Raw genomic sequence first — 19,903 nt, 5'->3', positions numbered from 1 at the left:
GAAAAACTTACTGCTAACATTGTACTTCAAGGTGAAAAATAAACTTTTTCCCCGCGTATTGGGAAAAGACATGGATGTCTGCTCTCACCACTTCTATTCAACATTGTACTAGAGTCCCAGCCATCAATCATCATAAGGCAAGGGGAAAAAAAGCATAAAGATTGAAACAGAAGAAGTAAAACTGTCCTTATTCACAGATGATATGATTATTTTTCTATACAGAAATATATTCCTATTGATAGTCATATATGGTAAGTTCAATTTATTATAGGGCTTTTTAAAAACATGAAATGTGTAAGATCTTTACACTCAAAACTACTATACTGTTGAGGGAAATTAAAGAAGACCTAAATAAGTGGAATGTTATAACGTTCATGAATTGGAAGACTCAACATTGGTGAGATAAAAGTTCTCCCCAAATTGATCTATATATTAATTCAGTGATCTATATATTCATCCCAGCAGAAACTGATAGGTGACTATAAAATTTATATGGAAATGAAAAGGACCTAAAATAGCCAAAACAATCTTGAAAAAGTACAAAGTTGGAAGACTTACACTACCTGATCTCAAGGCTTACTAGTAACTATAGTAATCAAGACCACGTAGGATTGGTGTAAGGACTCATCTTTTTTTTTCTTTTTTTTCAAAGAACCAATTTTACCCCTCCATTGCTAATAGAATCTTGTGGGCCTTTTAAAGGTCCTTAATGGAGTTTATTTCATGCTAATGGTATTTGTGCATTTATATTATTCTTCTACTAGACTGTGAGCTTTTCCTGGCATACAGGCACTCAGTTTTACCTAAATTTATGTCTTCAAAGACTGTACTATTCCATATCTTAAATAATATCTGTCAAAACAGTAACCATTATGCATCTTAAGCAACCATAATCTAAACCCTCATGGGCATCAATGAAACATAAAGCCACAAAACTTCTTTCCCCAAGTAACCTACCCAAGGTGGAGGGCTGGCGGATTTTTGGTGACACCCATTTTGGGGAGAACTCAGGACGCGGGGCCACGGGTTGCACTGGGCGAGTCTGTCTGGCTGCCAGTTTCATCAGACTCATTTGCCTCTTGTGAAATATTTCCTGCACATCACCCAGCTTCTGCAGGACTTTCTGGGCTTTGGCCTGTGGGAAAAAAAGCAGTTCATGAGCCGGTCACTCTGCACTGAGTCTGAGGACGTGAGGCATTCCCTTTCTCCCATCTTCCCCTCCTCCCCACCTCCCTATCTCCTCCCTCAGGTGACCTTTCTCTGGGCACCTATATGCAGGTCATCGCACATCTCACCTCATACAGAATTGTGCTTCTAAGAGTCTGTACCTCCCACTTGATTGGCAGGGGTTGTATCTTTTTCACCACTCTATCTCCTATGCCTGAAACACTGCCTAGCACCGAGTAGTGCTCAGTAAATATATGCTGAGTGGGTAAATGTTCACTAAGCCATATCCATTCACGGTAGAAAAGGATGCCACAGGCCATGAATGAACGGCATTAGGCCAACTTATAAAACAGGAGGATTTCAAAATAAGAAATGTACCCTGAATAAAGGCCCTGATAGAGAAAAGACTGTAAGTATTCTGGGGTAAAAAGGTGGTTAAATTCTGAGGCAGGATCAAGGGAACCACAAAGATCTGTAATGAAAAGGATACACCTTTAAACTTTATTCTGTGAGACCCCTTCTTTATATATAAGTAGGAAAGAAAGAAACTGAAGAAATACCAGGGGAAAGATGAAACTCAAACATGTTCTCATAACTGACTATATGCCCTAAGGCAGAGGTTCAGGAGAACAAGAAACAAGACCTGTTTCACCTGAGTTTCCCCAAGGCCTGAATTCAGCTGAATATGTTTCTTCCAGCAGGACGTCCCTCTAGCTCTGGTGGGTCAAGGAAGTGGGTAGCCTTCTCTTTGTCATGCAGAGTCTGACATCCACCTTGTGGATGATTTTAACCACCAAACAAGGGACCAAAAATTAGAAGAGCTGAACCACCATAATCCACACAGGGTGGTCTGAGGATGCCGAATTCCAAAAGTACAGGCTCAGCACACACCAAGGGAGGTTGCCACAGTTTGCAACTGGAAAAAGTAAGGTCTTTTCTATGCTGGGCCATCTTCTGACGAAAGAGCAAAGATCCCTGAGGACTGGAGTGTTAACTATGCAACAACTGTTCCCCTATAGCCTAAGGCTCTGCTGAGGCTGACCTCTGCACCAAAATCTGGGGCTGGTCTCACTCTTTGGAGGGTCTGAGTGCAGACCTGCACTGTCCATACAGTATCCACTGGCCACATGTGGCTACTGAGCACCTGGAATGCGGCTAGTCTGAATTGAGCTGTGCTGTCAGTCTAAATACATGCTGGATTTTGAAGACTTATTTGAAAAATGAACATAAAATACCTCGTTAAAATACAATTAATTGTACAACAGTGATTGTATGTTGAAATAATATTTTGCACAAAGGTTAAAGAAAACATGATTAAAAACTGATTTCACTTGTTTTTTACTTTTTAAAATGTGGCTACTAGAAAATGTTAAATTACATGTGTGGTTTGCATTATTATTTTTTTTAATTAATTAATTACTTTATTTATTTTTGGCTGCGCTGGGTCTTCGTTGCTGCACACAGGCTTTCTCTGGTTGTGGCGAGCAGGGGCTACTCTTCGTTGGCGGTGCACGGGCTTCTCATTGAGGTGGCTTCTCTTGTTGCGGAGCATGGGCTCTAGGAGCGCAGGCTTCAGTAGTTGTGGCACACGGGCTCAGTAGTTGTGGCTTGCGGGCTCTAAAGCACAGGCTCAGTAGTTGTGGCGCATGGGCTTAGTTGCTCCACGGCATGTGGGATCTTCCCGGACCAGGGCTCGAACCCGTGTCCCCTGCATTGGCAGGCGGATTCTTAACTACTGCGCCACCAGGGAAGTCCTGCATTATATTTCTTTTTTTTTTTTTTTTTTTTTTTTTTTTTAAAGGTTATCTATCTCCTTGGTTGATTTTTTTTTTTTTTTTTAAGACACAGGCACCCCAAAGTTTAGGGCTGCTCTGTTTATTTATTTATTTATGGCTGTGTTGGGTCTTCGTTTCTGTGCGAGGGCTTTCTCCAGTTGCGGCAAGCGGGGGCCACTCTTCATCGCGGTGCGCGGGCCTCTCACTATCGCGGCCTCTCTTGTTGCGGAGCACAGGCTCCAGACGCGCAGGCTCAGTAATTGTGGCTCACGGGCCTAGTTGCTCCGCGGCATGTGGGATCTTCCCAGACCAGGGCTCGAACCCGTGTCCCCTGCATTAGCAGGCAGATTCTCAACCACTGCGCCACCAGGGAAGCCCCTGCATTATATTTCTATTGCAAAGTGTTGATCTAGACCAGGGGTTGGCAATTTTTCTGTAAAGGATCAAATAGTAAATATTTCAGGCTTTGCAGACCATCTGGTCTCTGTCGAATCTGCCAAACTTGGCTGTCATAGCATAAAAGCAGTCGTAGATGACAGATAATACATAAATGAAAGAGAGCAGCTGTGTTCTGATAAAACTTTGTTTACAAAAATAGGTAGCAAGCAGCTTTGGCCTACAGGCTGTAGTTTGCTGACCCCTACTCAGAGTCTGTGTCTAAAAGGTCACTTCAGAGAATGTGTCTCTGGCCTCAGGAAGCTCAGTTGTGCCGTGGACTAAAGGTTCTGATTACACAGCTATGAGTCCAAGTCCCAGAAAAAGCCAAATTCCCTTATGTCAGGGTGATGTATTTCTGGGGGGATGGTGATAAGACACTAATACTCTGCCCTTCTGGTCCAGTGATGAGCTTGAGGAAACTGAGACATAGGTGTTAATTGCTGCTCAAAGATCAAGAAATCTGACTCAATGAATGATTGTCAAATTGGTGTTGTGTGGGGGACAGCCCTGGTATGAGGTCAGTGTCACATGCTAGAGCCCAGTGACTCACCACTCGGGCTAGACAGGACTTGGATCACCTTTGCCCTTTTGCAGCTTTCTCTTGAGACCCCAGGGTGAACTCTGGAAATAATGAGGTAGTCAGAAGAGACCCTAAATTCGTAAACTCAGATGAGGGGAAGTAGTGCAAGATTAACCATTGCATTCCCCTCTTTCCTCTTTTTACTTGCAAATCCATTCTCCATACCACAATCAGAATTATCTTTCAAAAATTAAATATGATCATATAACTTCCCTGTTTAAAAGCCCTGCAGGGGCTCTCCACTGCATCAGGATAAAGTCCAGACTCCTCATTCGGGAGCTCTGAGCTCTTCATGACTTGACCCTGGTCTCCCTCCAGTCTCCCACCTGCCAGTACCCACCCTTCACACTCCAGCCTCCAGCTGCGCCAGTTTCCCTAATACTCGTTTCCAGCCTCTCTGCCTTTGCACCTCTGTTCCTTCTGCTGAGGTCCCCTCCCTCCACTTTGTGTTCCCTGAAAACCCCTACCTAGTCTTCCAGACCAAATTTAGGCATCCTCTCCTATGAACACCCTGGGCTCCCCGGGCTGAGCTGACAAATGCCTCCTCTATATGCCTCACACTCCCTTCCGTTCTATCTGCTCTTGGACTAAGGAGCATTTACTGGGGACATGTTTGTCTTCCACCAAACTGCCAGCACTTTGATACAGGGACTGTGACTTTCACTGTTGATTCCTAGAATAAAGGGCAAACTGGGTACCCAATGAATATTTGAAGAATCAAATTTTGCTGTTTGCTACTGAGATTGTTTAATTCCCTGGACTGGGTGGTGAAAGTGAATGAGGGAGAAAAATCAAAACAGCAGCACTAAGAGGGTAGCACAATAGCAATGTATTAGGAAAAAACACTTTGAAGAGCCTCAGACAGAGACAGGGTGGCTGCTATAAAAACAACAGTTTAACTGCTGATGTCGTTTTGATCATCACTGTGTCTTAAATGTAACAGACTCAATCTTTTAGACATAGAGTACCTGTTCTTGAGATACAAATTTTATTTTTTAGAATAGTTTTAGATTTACAGAAAAATTGCAAAATAGTACAGAGAGTTCCCATATACACCACACTCAATTTCCCCTATGATTAACATCCTATGTTAGTATGGTACATTTGTTACAATTAATGAACCAATACTGATACATTATTTTTATTATTAAAATAAATTATTATTAAATAAAATCCATGCTTAGATTTTCTTAGTTTTTACCTAATGTACCTTTCCCCCCTCCCAGGATACCACATCACATTTAGTTGTCATGACTTCTTAGGCTCTTCTTGGCTGTGACAGTTTCTCAACTTTTCCTGTTTTTTGATGAACTTGACTGTTTTGAGGATTATTGGTCAGGTATTTTGTAGAATGTCCCTCAGTTGGGATTTATATGATGTTTTACTCATGATTAGACTGGAGTTACGGGGTTTTGGGGGGGGAAGACCACAGAAATAAAGTGTCATTTTCATCACACCATATCAAGAGTACACACTATCTATATGACTTTAGGCTCTTGATGTTGACCTTGATCACCTGGCTGAGATAGTATTTGTTAGGTTTCTCCACTGTAAAGTCACTCTTTTATTTCTTCCTTCCCATACTGTACTCTTTGGAAGTCATTATGGGCAACCCACACTTAGGGAGTGGAAAGTTACGCTCCATCTACATAAATCTCTACATAAATCTACATAAATAATTTGGAATTCTTCTGTATGGGAGATTAGTTTCCTTTCCTCCATTTATTTATTTATTCCATCATGTATTTATATCACAATGGATTCATGATATCTATTTTATACTTTGAGTTGTAATCCAGTATTACTTTATGAATCTTGTTGCTCAAATTGTTCCAGCATTGGTCACAGGGAGCTCTTTCAATTGCCTCCTATGTCCCATCATTGTGGTTTGTTTTGTTCTGTTTTGAGCAGTTCCTTACCTTCTGGCACTATAAGATGCTCTGGGATCATCTTTTCTAAAAAAATTGAAGTATAGTTGATTTATAATATTATATTCATTTCAAGTGTACAACAGAGTGATTCAGTATTTTTATAGATTATACTCTATTTAAAGTAATTATAAAATATTGGCTATATTCCCTGTGCTGTACATATAACATTGTAGCTTATTTTATACATAATAGTTTGTACCTCTTAATCCTTTACCCCTATCTTGCCCTCTCGCCTTCCCTCTCCCACTGGTAATCACTTGTTTGTTCTTCATATCTTGAGTCTGTTTCTGTTTTGTTATATTCCTTCATTTGTTTTATTTTTTAGATTCCACATACAAGTGGTAACAGAGTATTTGTCTTTCTCTGACATTTCACTAAGCATAATGCACTCTAAGTCCATCCACGTTATTGCAAATGGCAGAATTTCATTCTTTTTAATGGCTGGGTAATATTCCACTATATATATATACATATATATATATATAGTGGAATATATATAGGTATATATATCAATCACATATATATACACTGTATATATACACAGCGTTATATACTTTTCTTTATCTATTCATCTGTTGATGGGCACTTAGGTTGCTTCCATATCTTGGCTATTATAAATAATGCTGCTATGAACATTGGTGTGCATTGTATCTTTTCAAATTAGTGCTTTCACTTTCTTTGGGCATATACCCAGGAGTAGAATTGCTGGATCATATGGAAGTTCTATTTTTAGTTTTTTGAGGAAACTCCATACTGTTTTCCACAGTGGTGGCACCAATTTACATTTCCACCAACAGTGTATACGAGTTCCATTATCTCCATTATCTTCAGTTTGAATGCCTTCATAAAAAAATTGAAGTAGAGTTGATTTACAATGTTGTGGCAATCTCTGCTGTACAGCAAAGTGACTCAATTATCCACATAGAGACATTCTTTTTTATATTATTTTCCATTATGGTTTATCCCAGGATACTGAATATAGTTCCCTGTGAGATACAGTAGGCCCTTGTTGTTTACTCATTCTAAATGTAATAGTTTGCATCTAACAACCCCAAACTCCCAGTCCATCTCTCTCTCCCTCCCCCCTCCCCCTTGGCAACCACAAGTCTGTTCTCTATGTCTGTGAGTCTGTTTCTGTTTTGTAGATAGGTTAGTTTGTGCCGTATTTTAGATTCCACATATAAGTGATATCATATGGTATTTCTCTTTCTCTTTCTGACTTACTTCACTTAGTATGATAATCTCTAGCTGCATCCATGTTGCTGCAAATGGCATTATTCCATTCTTTTTTATGGCTGAGTAGTATTCCATTGTCTATATGTACCGCATCTTTATCCATTCATCTGTCCATGGACATTTAGGTTGTTTCCATGTTTTGGCTATTGTGAATAGTGCTGCTATGAACATAGGGATGCATGTATCTTTCTGAATTAGAGTTCTGTCCAGGTATATTCCCAGGAGTGGGATTGCTGAATCATATGGTAGCTCTATTTTTAGTTTCCTGAGGAACCTCCATACTGTTCTCCATAGTGGCTGTACCAACTTACATTCCCACCAACAGTGTAGGAGGGTTCCCTTTTCTCCACACCCTCTACAGCATTATGTTATTGGTAGACTTTTTGATGATGGCCATTCTGACTGGTGTGAGCTGGTACCTCATTGTAGTTTTGATTTGCATTTCTCTAATAATTGGTGATGTTGAGCAGACTTCCCAGAGGGCAGGGTAGGTGCCTGCCCACTGGTGGGGGGAGCTGGGCCTTGGCCCTCTGATAGTCAAGGCCATGTCTAGAGGATGTCTAGAGGTGGCTGTGGGCTCAGGAAGTCTTTAGGTAGCCTGTCTGCTCCTGGGTGGGGCTGAGTCCCCACCCAGTTTGCTTAGCCAGTCCCAGCACTGGTGCCTACATGCTCTTGAGTGGGGTCAGGTCTTGGTGCTAATGAGCTAGAGGAAGGGTACCACACTGGTGCCCACCCACAACAGTGTCCAGTGGTAGAAGGAACTCCCAAGCATGGTTGCAGCCAGTGTCTATGTGCCCAGGGTGAGCCGCAGCTGCCCTCCACCTCTCCAGAGACTTTCCAAGACCAGCAGGTGGGTCTGGCCCAGGCTCCTATCAAATTACTGCTTTTGCCCTGGGTCCCAGAGCATGTAGGATTTTGTGTGTGCCCTTTAAGAATGAAGTCTTTACTTCCCCCGGTCCTGTGAAACTCCCTAAATTAAGCCCTGCTGACCTTCAAAGCCAAATACCCTGGGGGTTCCTCTTCCCAGTGTAGGACCCCTGGGCTGGGGAGCCTGACGTAGGGCTCAGAACTCTCATTTCTGTGGGAGAAACTCTGCAATATAATTATTCTCCAGCTTGTGGGTCACCCACCTGGGGGTACAGGATTTGATTATATTGTGAGTCTGCCCCTTCTACCCGTCTTGTTGTGGTTCCTTCTTTATGTCTTTAGTTGTACAAGATCATTTCTTGTAGGTTCTGGTCTTTTTCATTCAATGGTTGTTCTACAAATAGCTCTGATTTTTGTGTGCTCGTGAGAGGAGGTGAGCTCAGCATCTTTCTAATCTGCCATCTTGGCCAGTCTCAAAAATAGCCTTTAACATGTTGAGGTATGTTCCCTCTATACCAAATTTGAAGAGAATTTTTATCATGAATGGATGTTGAATTTTGTCAAATGCTTTTTCTGTATCTTTTGAGATGATCATGTGATTTTTATCCTTCCTTTTGTTAATGTGGCTATCACACTGATTGATTTGCAGATCTGGAACTATCCTTGTATCCCTGGGATTAATCCCACTTGATCATGGTGTATAATCCTTTTTATATATTGTTGAATTCAGTTCACTAATATTTTGTTGAGGAGTTTTGCATCTATATTCATCAGAGATATTGGCCTGTAATTTCCTTTTTTTGTGGTGTCTTTGGTTTTAATATTAGGGTAATGGTGGCTTCATAGAATGAATCTGGGAGTGCTCCCTCTTCTTCAATTTTTTTGGAATAGTTTGAGAAGGATAGGTATTTTCTCTTCTTTATATGTTTGGTAGAATTCCCTTGTGAAGCCATCCAGTCCCAGACTTTTGTTTGATGAGAGTTTATTTTTATTACAAATTCAGTTTCACTACTAGTGATTGGTCTGTTCAGATTGTCTATTCCTTTCTGATTCAGTCTTTGAAGATTGTATGCTTCTAGAAATTTATCCATTTCTTCTAGGTTGTCCAATTTGTTAGCATATAACTGTTTGTAGTATATACTATTATGATTTCTTTTTTGTATTTCTGTGATGTTGGTTGTTATTTCTCCTCTTTCATTTCTTATTTTGTTAACTTGGGTCCCCTCTCTTTTTTCTTGATGAGGCTAGATAAAGGCTTTTAAATTTTGTTTATCTTTTCAAAAAACTAGGTCTTGGTTTCATTGATCTTTTCTATTGCTTTTTGGTCTCTATTTTATTTATTTCTTCTCTGATCTTTATTACTTCCTTCCTTCTGCAGACTTTGGGCTTTGTTCATCTTTATCTAATTCCTTTAGATACCAGGTTAGGTTGTTTGAGACTTTTCTTGTTTCTTGAGGTAGTCCTGTATCATTATAAACTCTTAGAACTGCTTTCGCTGCGTGCCATAGATTTTGGAAAGTTGTGCTTTTATTTCCACTTGTCTTGAGGTATTTTCTAATTTCCTCTTTGATTTCTTCATTGACTCATTGGTTTTTTAGTAGCATGTTGTTTAGTCTATACATGTTTGTGTTCTTCCCATTTTCTTCCTGTAATTGATTTCTAGTTTCATATATTTGTGGTCAGAAAAATCGCTTGATATAATTTCTATCCTCTGAAATGTGTTGAGAATTGTTTTGTAGCCTGGCATGTGACTTATCCTGGAGAACATTCCATGTGCACTTGAAAAGAATGTATATTCTGCTGTTTTTGGATAGAATGTCCTGTGGCTATCTATTAAGTCCAACTGGTCTAACATACCATTTAAGAGTATTGTTTCCTTATTGATTTTTCTGTCTGGATGTTTTGTCCATTGATATGAGTGGGGTGTTAAAGTCACCTACTATTATTGTATTATTGTGGGATTCTCCCTTTATGTCTGTTAATATTTGCTTTATATATTTAGGTTTTCCTATGCTAGGTACATATATGTTAATGAGTGTTATATCCCTTGTATATTCTTGATCCTTTTATCATTATACAATGCCCTTCTTTGTCCTTTGTTATAGACTTTGTTTTAAAGTCCATTTTGTCTGATATTGCTACCTTCGCTTTCTTGTTTCCATTTGTACAAAATATCTTTTTCCATCCTCTCACTTTCAGTCTGTGTGTCTTTAGCTCTGAAGTGAGTCTCTTGTAAACCACCTATAGAGAGGTCTTATTCTTTTTTTATCTGATCAGCCATTCTATGTCTTTTGATTGGAGCATTTAGTGCATCGACATTTAAAATAATTATTGACATCTTTGTACTTGTTGCCATTTTGTTACTTGTTTTCTGGTTCTTTTTGTAGTTCTTCTCTGTTCTTTCCTTCTTCTTTTAGTTTCTTACCTTGTGGTTTCATGATTTTCTTTAGTGGAATGCTTGTGTTCTTTTCTCTCGGGTTTTTGTGTTTCTATTGCAGGTTTTGATTTATGGTTACTATGGGCTTCATTCTATGTTGACTGGTAACTATATAATTACTTGTTTTAAACTGGTATACTCATTTAAGTTCAAACACATTCTAAAAGAGCTACATTTTTAAAATTTCCCTTCCCCATGTTTTGTGTTTTTGATGTCATATCATATTTTACATCTTTTACATGTGTACCCCTTCACTGTTTATTGTAGTTATAGTTGATTTCATAATTTTTTTTGTCTTTTAATCTTCATACTAGCTTATTTAAATGGTTCATCCACAGCCTTTACTATATATTTGCCTTTACTATTGGGATTTCTCCTTTCCTATAGATTCTTACTTCTTCTTGTGGCCTTTTCTTTCCATTTAGAGATGACCCTTTAACATTTCTTTTAGGGTCCATTTAGTATCGATGAACTCTTAGTTTTTGCTCATCTGAGAAGTTCTTTATCTCTAAAAGATAATCTTGCTGTGTAGAATATCCTGCATTGTAGGTTTTTCCCTTTCAGCACTTTAAATATATCATGGCCAATCCCTTCTGGCCTGCAAAGTTTCTGCAGAAAAATCAGCTTATAGCCTTATGAGGGTTCCCTTGTATATCATTCTTTGTTTTTCTCTTGCTGCCTTTAGAATTCTCTCTTTAACTTTTGCCATTTTAATTATGATGTCTTATTGTGGGTCTCTTTGGGTTCAACTTGTTCGGGATCCTCTTTGCTTCCTGTACCTGGATATGTTTCCGTCCTCAGGTTTGGGACGTCTTCAGCCATAATTTCATCAAATACATTTTCAACCCCTTTCTCTCTTTTCCTTCTGGGACCCCTATAATGCGAATGCAGGTATGCTTGATGTTGTTCCAGAGGTCTCTTAATCTATTCTCCTTTTTAAAATTTCTTTTTCTTTCTGCTGCTCTGATTGGGTGATTTCCATTATTCTATCTTCCAGACAATTTATGTGTTCTTCTGTATTACCTAGTCCGTTGTTAATTCCATCTAGTGTGTTTTTCATTTCAGTTATTGTATTCTTCAGTTCTGACTGGTTCTTTTTTTATATTTTCTAGTTCCTTTTTTTTTAAAATACATTTATTTATTTTATTTATTTATTTTTGGCTGTGTTGGGCCTTCATTGCTGCGCGCAGGCTTTCTCTAGTTGCAGCAAGTGGGGGCTACTCTTCATTGCGGTGCGCAGGCTTCTCATTGCGGTGGCTTCTCTTGTTGCAGGGCATGGACTCTAGGCATGCGGGTTTCAGTAGCTGTGGCTTGCAGGCTTAGTAGTTGTGGCTTGCGGGCTCTAGAGTGCAGGCTCAGTAGTTGTGGTACATGGGCTTCGTTGCTCCGCAGCATGTGGGATCTTCCTGGACCAAGGCTTGAACCCATGTCTCCTGCAGTAGCAGGTGGATTCTTAACCACTGTGCCACCAGGGAAGCTCCGTAGTTCCTTCTTAATATTCCCACTGTGTTCATATATTCTTTTCCCTAGTTCAGTTAGCATTATTATTACTAATGCTTGGAACTATTTATCTGGCAAATTATTTCTCTGTTTCATTACTTGTTTTTTCAGGGTTTTTTCCTTGTTCTTTCATTTGAAACAAATTTCTCTGTCTTCTTATTCTGCTTAACTTTTTCTGTCTTTATGAAATTAGGTGAAACAGTTATCTATCCTGGTCTTGAAGGGTTGTCCTCTGTGGGAGCATTCCTACACAGTCTGCATGTGCCCAGTAGCTTTGATGGGAGAGCTGGATCTGACATGAGCACAAGTCACATCTTTCCTCAGGGTGTGCTGGCAGCTAGCATCTTGGTAGGTGGTGGGGCTGGAGAAGGAGGGGCTGAAGCCAGGGCCAGGTGTGAGGCAGGACTTCCCCTCTGCTCAGTGGCCATCACTGCCCTGTTGGGTGCGGGGTCTGATCCCAAATTGCTGGAACAGAGGTCCTGAGGGCTGGGTCCGAGCTGGTTCTAAGTGTGTGTTCTCCCCTTCCCCCTCCAGCATTGATACCTTTGCCCCAGAGGGGAGCAGTGATAGAACAAGAGGTGCCAGAGTGGGCACCTGGTACAGGCTGGGGTGTGTGCTGGCATGAGTCTGTTCTGTTTCGTCAATAAGTTCATTTGTCATATTTTAGATTCCACATATAAGTGATATCATATGGTATTTGTCTTTCTCTTTCTGACTTACATCACTTAGTATGATAATCTCCAGGTCCACCCATGTTGCTGCAAATGGCATTATTTCATTCTTTTTTTATGGCTGAGTAATATTCCATTGTGTATATATACCACATCTTCTTTATCCATTTATCTGTCGATGGACATTTAGGTTGCTTTCATGTCTTGGCTATTGTAAATAGTGCTGTAATGAACACTGGGGTGCATGTATCTTTCTAAATTAGAGTTTTGTCTGGATATATGCCCAGGAGTGGGACTGCTGGATCGTATGACAACTCTGTTTTTAGTTTTTTGAGGAACCTCCATACTGTTTTCCATAATGCATGCACGAATATACATTCCCACCAACAGTGTAGGAGGGTTCCCTTTTCTCCACATCCTCTCCAGCATTTGTTATTTGTAGACTTTTTAATGATGCCTACTCTGACTGGTGTGAGGTGGTATCTCATTGTAGTTTTGATTTGCATTTCTCTGATAATTAGCAAGGCTGAGCATCTTTTCATGTGCCTCTTGGCCATCTGTATGTCTTCTTTGGAGAAATGTCTATTTAGGTCTTCTGCCCATTTTTCAATCAGGTCGTTTGTTTTTTGGTATTGCATTGTATGAGCTGTTTGTATATCTTGGAAATTAAGCCCTTGTCAGTCACATTGTTTGCAAATATTTTCTCCTAGTCTGTAGGCTGTCTTTTCATTTTATTTATGGTTTCCTTTGCTGTACAAAAGCTTGTAAGTTTGATTAGCTCCCGTCTGTTTATTTTTGCTTTTATTTCTATTGTCTTGGGACACTGACCTAAGAAAACATTGCTGCAATTTATGTCAGAGAATGTTTTGCCTATGCTTTCTTCTAGGAGTTTTATGGTGTCATGTCTTATATTTAAGTCTTTAAGCCATTTTGAGCTTATTTTTGTGTATGGTGTGAGGGAGTGTTCTAACTTCATTGACTTACATGCATCAGTCCATCTTTCCCAACACCACTGACTGAAGAGACTGTCTTTTCTACATTGTATATTCTTGCCTCCTATGTCAAAGATTAATTGACCATACGTGTGTGGGCTTATTTCTGGGCTCTCTATTCTGTTTCATTGATCCATACATCTGTTTTTGTGCAAATACCATGCTGTTTTGATTACTGTAGCTTTGCAGTATTGTCTGAAGTCTACAGGGTTATGCCTCCTGCTTTGTTCTTTTTATTCAGGATTGCTTTGGCAATTCTGGGTCTTTTATAGTTCCATATAAATTTTAGGATTATTTGTTGTAGTTCTGTGAAAAAAGTCATGGTAATTTGATAGGGATCACATTAAATCTATAGATTACTTTGGGTAGTATGGCCATTTAAACAGTATTAATTCTTCCAATCCAACAGCATGGGATATCTTTCCATTTCTTTGAATCATCTTCAATTTCCTTTATTAATGCTTTATAGTTCTCAGCACATAAGTCTTTCCACCTCTTTGGTCAGGTTTATTCCTGAGTGGTTTTTTTTTTTTGATGCAATTTTAAAAGGGATTGCTTTTTACTTTCCCTTTTTTAGTGTACAGAATGCAACAGATTTCTGTATGTTAATCTTGTATGCTGCTACCTTGCTGAATTCACTTATCAGTTCTAGCAGTTTTTGTGTGGCGTCTTCAGAGTTTTCTATATATATTATCATGTAATCTGCATATAGTGACAATTTTACATCTTCTCTTCCAACTTGGATACCTTTTATTTATTTCTCTTGTCTGACTACTGTGGCTAGAACTTCCAATACTATGTTGAATAGAAGTGGCGAGAGCAGGCATCCTTGTCTTATTTCAGATTTTAGTGGGAAGCGTTTCAGCTTTTCACCATTGAGTATTATGTTGGCTGTCGGTTTGTCATAAATAGCTTTTATTATGTTGAGATATGTTCCCTCTATACCCACTTTGGTAAGAGTTTTTCTCATGAATGGATGTAGAATTTTATCAAATGCTTTTTCTGCATCTATTGAGATGATCATGTGGCTTTTGTCTTTTCTTTTGTTGATGTGGTGTATCACATTGATCAATTTGCATATGTTGAACCATACTTGTGACCCTGGGATGAATCCAATTTCATTGTGGTGTATAATCTTTTTTATGTGTTGTTTGATCCCACTGGTTTTTAAACCAGCTAAAGGGACTTGTCCTCCCTGTGTCAGACCCTGGGGCTGGGGCACCCAATATGTAGTTCAAACTGCTCACTCCTCAGGGAGCATCTCTGAACCTGTGTAACCCCCTCCTCTTCTGTGTCCTCTCCCAGGGGTGTGGTCTCAACCTGATTGCTTTTCTTCCTTCCCTTTCTACCTGATTCCATGTGGATCTCTCTTACAGCTTTGGTTGTGTAAGTGTCTTTATGCCAGTCTCGTTTGTTTCCCGTGAGAATTGCTCCACTTGCAGATATATTTTGGATGTGTTTGTTGGGGGAGGTAAGCTCTGCATCCTCCTACTCTGCCATCTTGATCTCCCTCTCTAGGATCATTTTGTATATTTCCTTTCGCAGTCCTAGATACAGACATTTCTCCAAGGAGCCCTGTTCTCTTCTACTGGAGAATGGTATAAGAAACCAAGATCTCGGTGGTGGGTGTGCTCATTGATAGTAGGGGTCTCATTGTTTCTATGCCTGGCATCAACTGCCCAAGGAGATACGTGTGTCTATACCAATGTGTGTATATGCATATAACTAGGATTATTTTTATATGTATAGAGTACCAGTTTTGACAACCAAGTCATTACTCCTCAGTGGACAAAACTCTGACACAACAGGATATTTAAATATTATAATCTAGAATTTTACTCCAAACCAAAAGAAGAAAAGATGGGTTTGGGGGATTTTTGGGGTCCATTTTGGATTTTTAAAATAAATATTTCTTCTGGTCTTCTCCTTCCTCCATGTTTCTGCCTATTTCCCAGAGGTGGTTTATTAAGTTTTATTTATTTCCTGGTGGGTGGTGTGGCCAGGAAGTTTGCTGATGTTGGCCAAAATGGCAGCTGTGGCCACAAGTCTCCCTGGTTGACCTGATACACTTGTTTGAGGAGCTAATGGGCATGGAGCTGAGTGAGACTGTTCTGCTTTAGAAATATGATATGAGGCTACCAATCCTGGGTCTACAATATAGCACACACACTAGATGGGCCTTCTCTTTGTCCTCTCTGCAGGGAAGTAGAAGGGTCCCTATGTTAGGGGAAGGTAGACCTGCCTAACCACCCCCAGTACCACCTCAAGATCACATCTTACCACCAAAACTCACTGGGAAGAGTCAGGGAAAGAACATCACTGAGGCACAATCCCACACCAAGCTGCCCCCACTGTAATTGGCCCACTCTGCCACCTGCCACTTGTTCAGCAAACATGGACTGGACACCAGGCACAGACTAGGCACAGGGACACAGAGATGGGTGAGGCTCTTGCCTCACTGCAGCTCCCAGTGTAACAGACAAGACAGACATTAAAAATAAAAAACTAGAATACAGTTTGCTATGTATCATTTTGGAGCAAAGTCTCTTAGCCTGGATCCATGGATGGACTTCAGGGTGTCCCCTAAAATTAATCATAAAAAGTTATATATGCTGGGTATTCCCTGTCTGCTCCCCCACTATATCTTCTCTATACTGTTCTGTGTCCCAGGAAGCTGACCTCTACAGACTCCATCAGATGGGCTCACTAGATGCCCATGGGCTTTTAGTTGGATTTGGCTACTGAGATGTACCACCAGGAAATCTGAGAGGGAGAGAGAAAAGTAGGGGTATATATTTCTCCAACAGTGGCTGCATTCCTCTGCCCAAGGCCACAGATCTTACTGGCTACCTCTCTTACAGTCACAGCTGTAGTGCTTCTTGGGTTCCCCTTTGTCTTTCAGGCTTAGGGGGGGTAACTGCTCCCTGTTTCTTTATAGCCCAGGGTGCTTCACCATTCATATTGGGTTTCCAAAATTCTGCCCATATCTTTGTAAACAGTGCCTACATCAAACTCCATTCAATCATTTTGAGTGTGCGGAACCCTGAAAATATGTGAATCAGATTCGCAAAAGGGTCCATGACTCAAAAGAGGTGAAAAAGCCCCTTCTGCAGAAGTACATACAAGGTGATGTGGATCTAAGAGGAAGGTGTACTATCTATAACTCTGCTGGCTTCAGAGAACAGTGCTCCACTCAAAATGCAAATCTGATCAAGTTATTCCCCTGCTTAAATCCTTCAGTGGCTCTCAGAATAAAGACCAAACTCCTTCATATGGCCAACGAAGCCACACTTCATCTACACCTCTCTAATCTCACCCCAAAGACTCTTCCCTTGTCCTCTGTACTCTAGCCATTCTGAATTTTGGGTTCTGCACTTGTGCCAGGCTCCCTTCAGCCCTGCAGCCTTGCACACTCTGATCCTTCTGTCTGGAAAGCCTCCCCCATCTTCTCTACTCATTTTCTGGGCCTTGGCTCAAGTGACTCTTCCCAGGGAACTTCCCTGACCCCCAGTCCAGGTCAAGTTCCTCTGTCACATACCCCATAGAACCCTGAATCCATCCTTCAGAGCACTTGTCTCAGCTTGCAACACATTTTTGTGTTTTGTGTTTGATATTTATTAATGTCATACACAAACTGTATGACATACATAAACTGTAAGTTCCATGAAGGATGGAACCACATCTATTTCTGCTCATAATTATGTCCTCTGCATTCAGCACAGTGCCTAATACATCAGAGATGCTTATAAATATTTGCAGAGAAATGAATGAGTGAAAGTGATATTTGAATCAGGCCATGAAGGGTCAGTTTGCCAGGAAGCACAGACCAGGAGTCTAAGAGGCCACCTGAGGGCTCAAGAGCCAGTTAATCTGCTCAGTACATCCTACATAGATTTTCTTGGGCAACAGGCAAAGTCCCCCCACATCCCTTTCCCAACCACAGGATCAAAATAACTCAGAAACGTTACCTTTACATCAAGAGTGAGCATCAGCTCATACTGGTTGTAAAACTCGTTGGGGCTGGGCAACTGGTACTCCTTCACTGTGCCCAGGAACGTCTCAATGTCAGTCAAGGCAATGTCAACCCCCTCTCGGGACTGGCACTTGTCTACAGCTTGGGAAGCCAAGAGGTAGATTCCTTCTTCACACCACTGGCTGACCTTTTAGAAAGAAACACAGTGCCCCATGCAGTTAGCCCGCCCACAACTCAGCCACCACAGTCCTCAGGAGGTCCAAGCTCATATGGGGTCTACAAGGATTCTGAGACAACAAGGAATTGTCATGGCACAGCATCAGGTTTAGAGGTCCAACCACTATAAATATAACCATGAGGTGGGCAAGCCCAAATCAATTTTACATCTGCATACTTTTCAAGGAAGTCACTTAGTCAAAAAATAAATCATATAAGCATTCTTCTTTTCTCCACTGACAGTAATTGCCACATCTCTAAGAGGAGAGAGTTGAGTATTTCTGCGTTTGGTCTAACCATAGAGAAATGCAACCAGTGGCTTTTTGGGTTTACCTTCTAGGCCAATTTCTTGCATCCTAATTGGTTACAAGAGCACAGAGTAAATAAGGAGGCTTTAGACCTGGCCCCTACATGCCTTCCTGGGAAAGGGAATGTCTCTTTTAACAAGAACACCACTGTCCTCTGTCCACATTTGCATTTATTAGCGTTTGTCTTACCAAGGGAAGCATCTAAGAATGCAAAGCTTTTAGCTCAGAACATCAGTACTTAAACTTTCCAGAATGCTGGAATGAAAGCAGATAAGTAATGAATTCTAACAATTCAATTTTTAAAAAACTTAGAGAAAGACAGGGGCCATTGTGCTGTCTGAATATTTGTATGAAAAAAAGCTGCCCTTGCAAGTACATCTGCATTTCCATTTACCCTGTGACCTGAAAAGCTATGTAAAATAACTGTACAGAGAAAAAAGACCAAAAGGGAGCTCTCTAAAGTAGTTATCTCTAAGTGGTAAAATTACAGGCAAATTAAATTTGTCTTTACTTTCCCTAAATTACCTACACTGCATGTGTACTACTTTTAGAAGAACAAAAAAATCATAAAGATATTTAAAAATGGATGATTCCCACTGTGTGGGGATGAGGAGGGGAGTGGAATGTAATTAGTGTCCATAAGTAACTTTTTTCCTCCTCCTTCCTATATTTTTGGATTTTCAAAATAATAGGAAATTATGCTTTGATATATACTGTGAAAACTTTCTCTTTAAACATCATGCCTATATCTGCAGAAAACACTAAGCTGGGGTCTTCTGCAGAGTCACAGCAGCTACTCGCTCTCCGAGACACACAAACACACACACACACGCGCGCGCGCGCGCACACACACACACACACACACACACACGCAGTCCACATATTGGCCTTAGGCTATTATCTCTGGCAGGCCCTCTGAGCCACTTGCTTCTGGAACAGCTATATTTCCTTGACACTAAAATCCCTTTGGCAGTGGGATGATGTAAACAGCCTGGGCGGGTGTCCCCAGCTATCAGAGAGAAACAACTGTGGAAATGGAGCATGCTGACTCACAGCGGTGAGCTCTCTGCTGCCTGGGAACAGCTGACAGAGAAGGCTCCGGAAGTCACAGCCCCTGCTGACTGGCACTTGCCTCAGAGATCACTGCTGAAGGGCTAGGGGGGCCGTGCCCCCTCCCCGTGAGCACTCTGCATACAGGGTTGCTGTCTAGTCTAAGGAGCCTGGGGTTTGGAATTTGGCAGTCCTGACTTCAAACCTGTGATCCCCTATTTACCCCATGTGTGGTCTTGGGCAATCTTTTACCCCAGGGTTTTTCAGTGTTGTTCATGAACTAACCTGCACCGAATCACCTGGGCACTTGAGGAAAATACTGATTCCTGGGCATCATCCCACACTTACTAAATCAGAGTCTCCAGAGTGGTACATCAGGAAATCTGCAATTATAGCAAGCTCACCTCATGTACTAAATGTTGTGACCCATTGACTTAACTATGCTGAATATCAATTTCTGTCTCTGTTAAATGAGGCCGTTAATATCCTCCTCATAGGTTGTCCTGAGGATTAAATAGATGACATAATTATGCTCCTGGTAGGAACATAGTAGGTGCTCAGTAAATGGTAGGAGTGTATAATGGTTGTTATTACTTAGGCTTCTTCAAAAGGATTCACAATCTGATGCCTTTACATGAGGAGACGCACTTTGCAACTATACTGCTTGGTTCTCTTTACACCTGATGGGGAATCATGAAATGCCCCACAGGACCAGGCCAAAACACACTCTTTAAGTCTGGGTCCACACAGAGGACATGGACT

At 40.8% G+C, this 19,903-nt stretch overlaps 2 protein-coding genes across 2 annotated transcripts in view; one reads left to right on the top strand and one right to left on the bottom strand.

Annotated features, from left to right (window-relative positions):
• The window catches only part of MCF2L2 (MCF.2 cell line derived transforming sequence-like 2), a 255,131-nt gene that overhangs the window by 116,696 nt on the left and 118,532 nt on the right, over positions 1-19,903 (bottom strand). The window contains 2 exon segments of the mRNA XM_082393922.1: positions 958-1,135; positions 17,563-17,754. Of these exon segments, the coding sequence (XP_082250048.1) occupies positions 958-1,135; positions 17,563-17,754 (370 nt within the window).
• Positions 1-19,903, top strand: part of B3GNT5 (UDP-GlcNAc:betaGal beta-1,3-N-acetylglucosaminyltransferase 5) — a 66,934-nt gene that overhangs the window by 40,846 nt on the left and 6,185 nt on the right. The gene's annotated exons all lie outside the window — the stretch shown is intronic.

This window comes from Balaenoptera borealis, assembly GCF_965194805.1.
Source record: "Balaenoptera borealis genome assembly, chromosome: 5".
In the NCBI taxonomy this organism is placed as follows: domain Eukaryota; kingdom Metazoa; phylum Chordata; class Mammalia; order Artiodactyla; family Balaenopteridae; genus Balaenoptera; species Balaenoptera borealis.
This window is presented reverse-complemented; position numbering and strand designations above follow the sequence as displayed.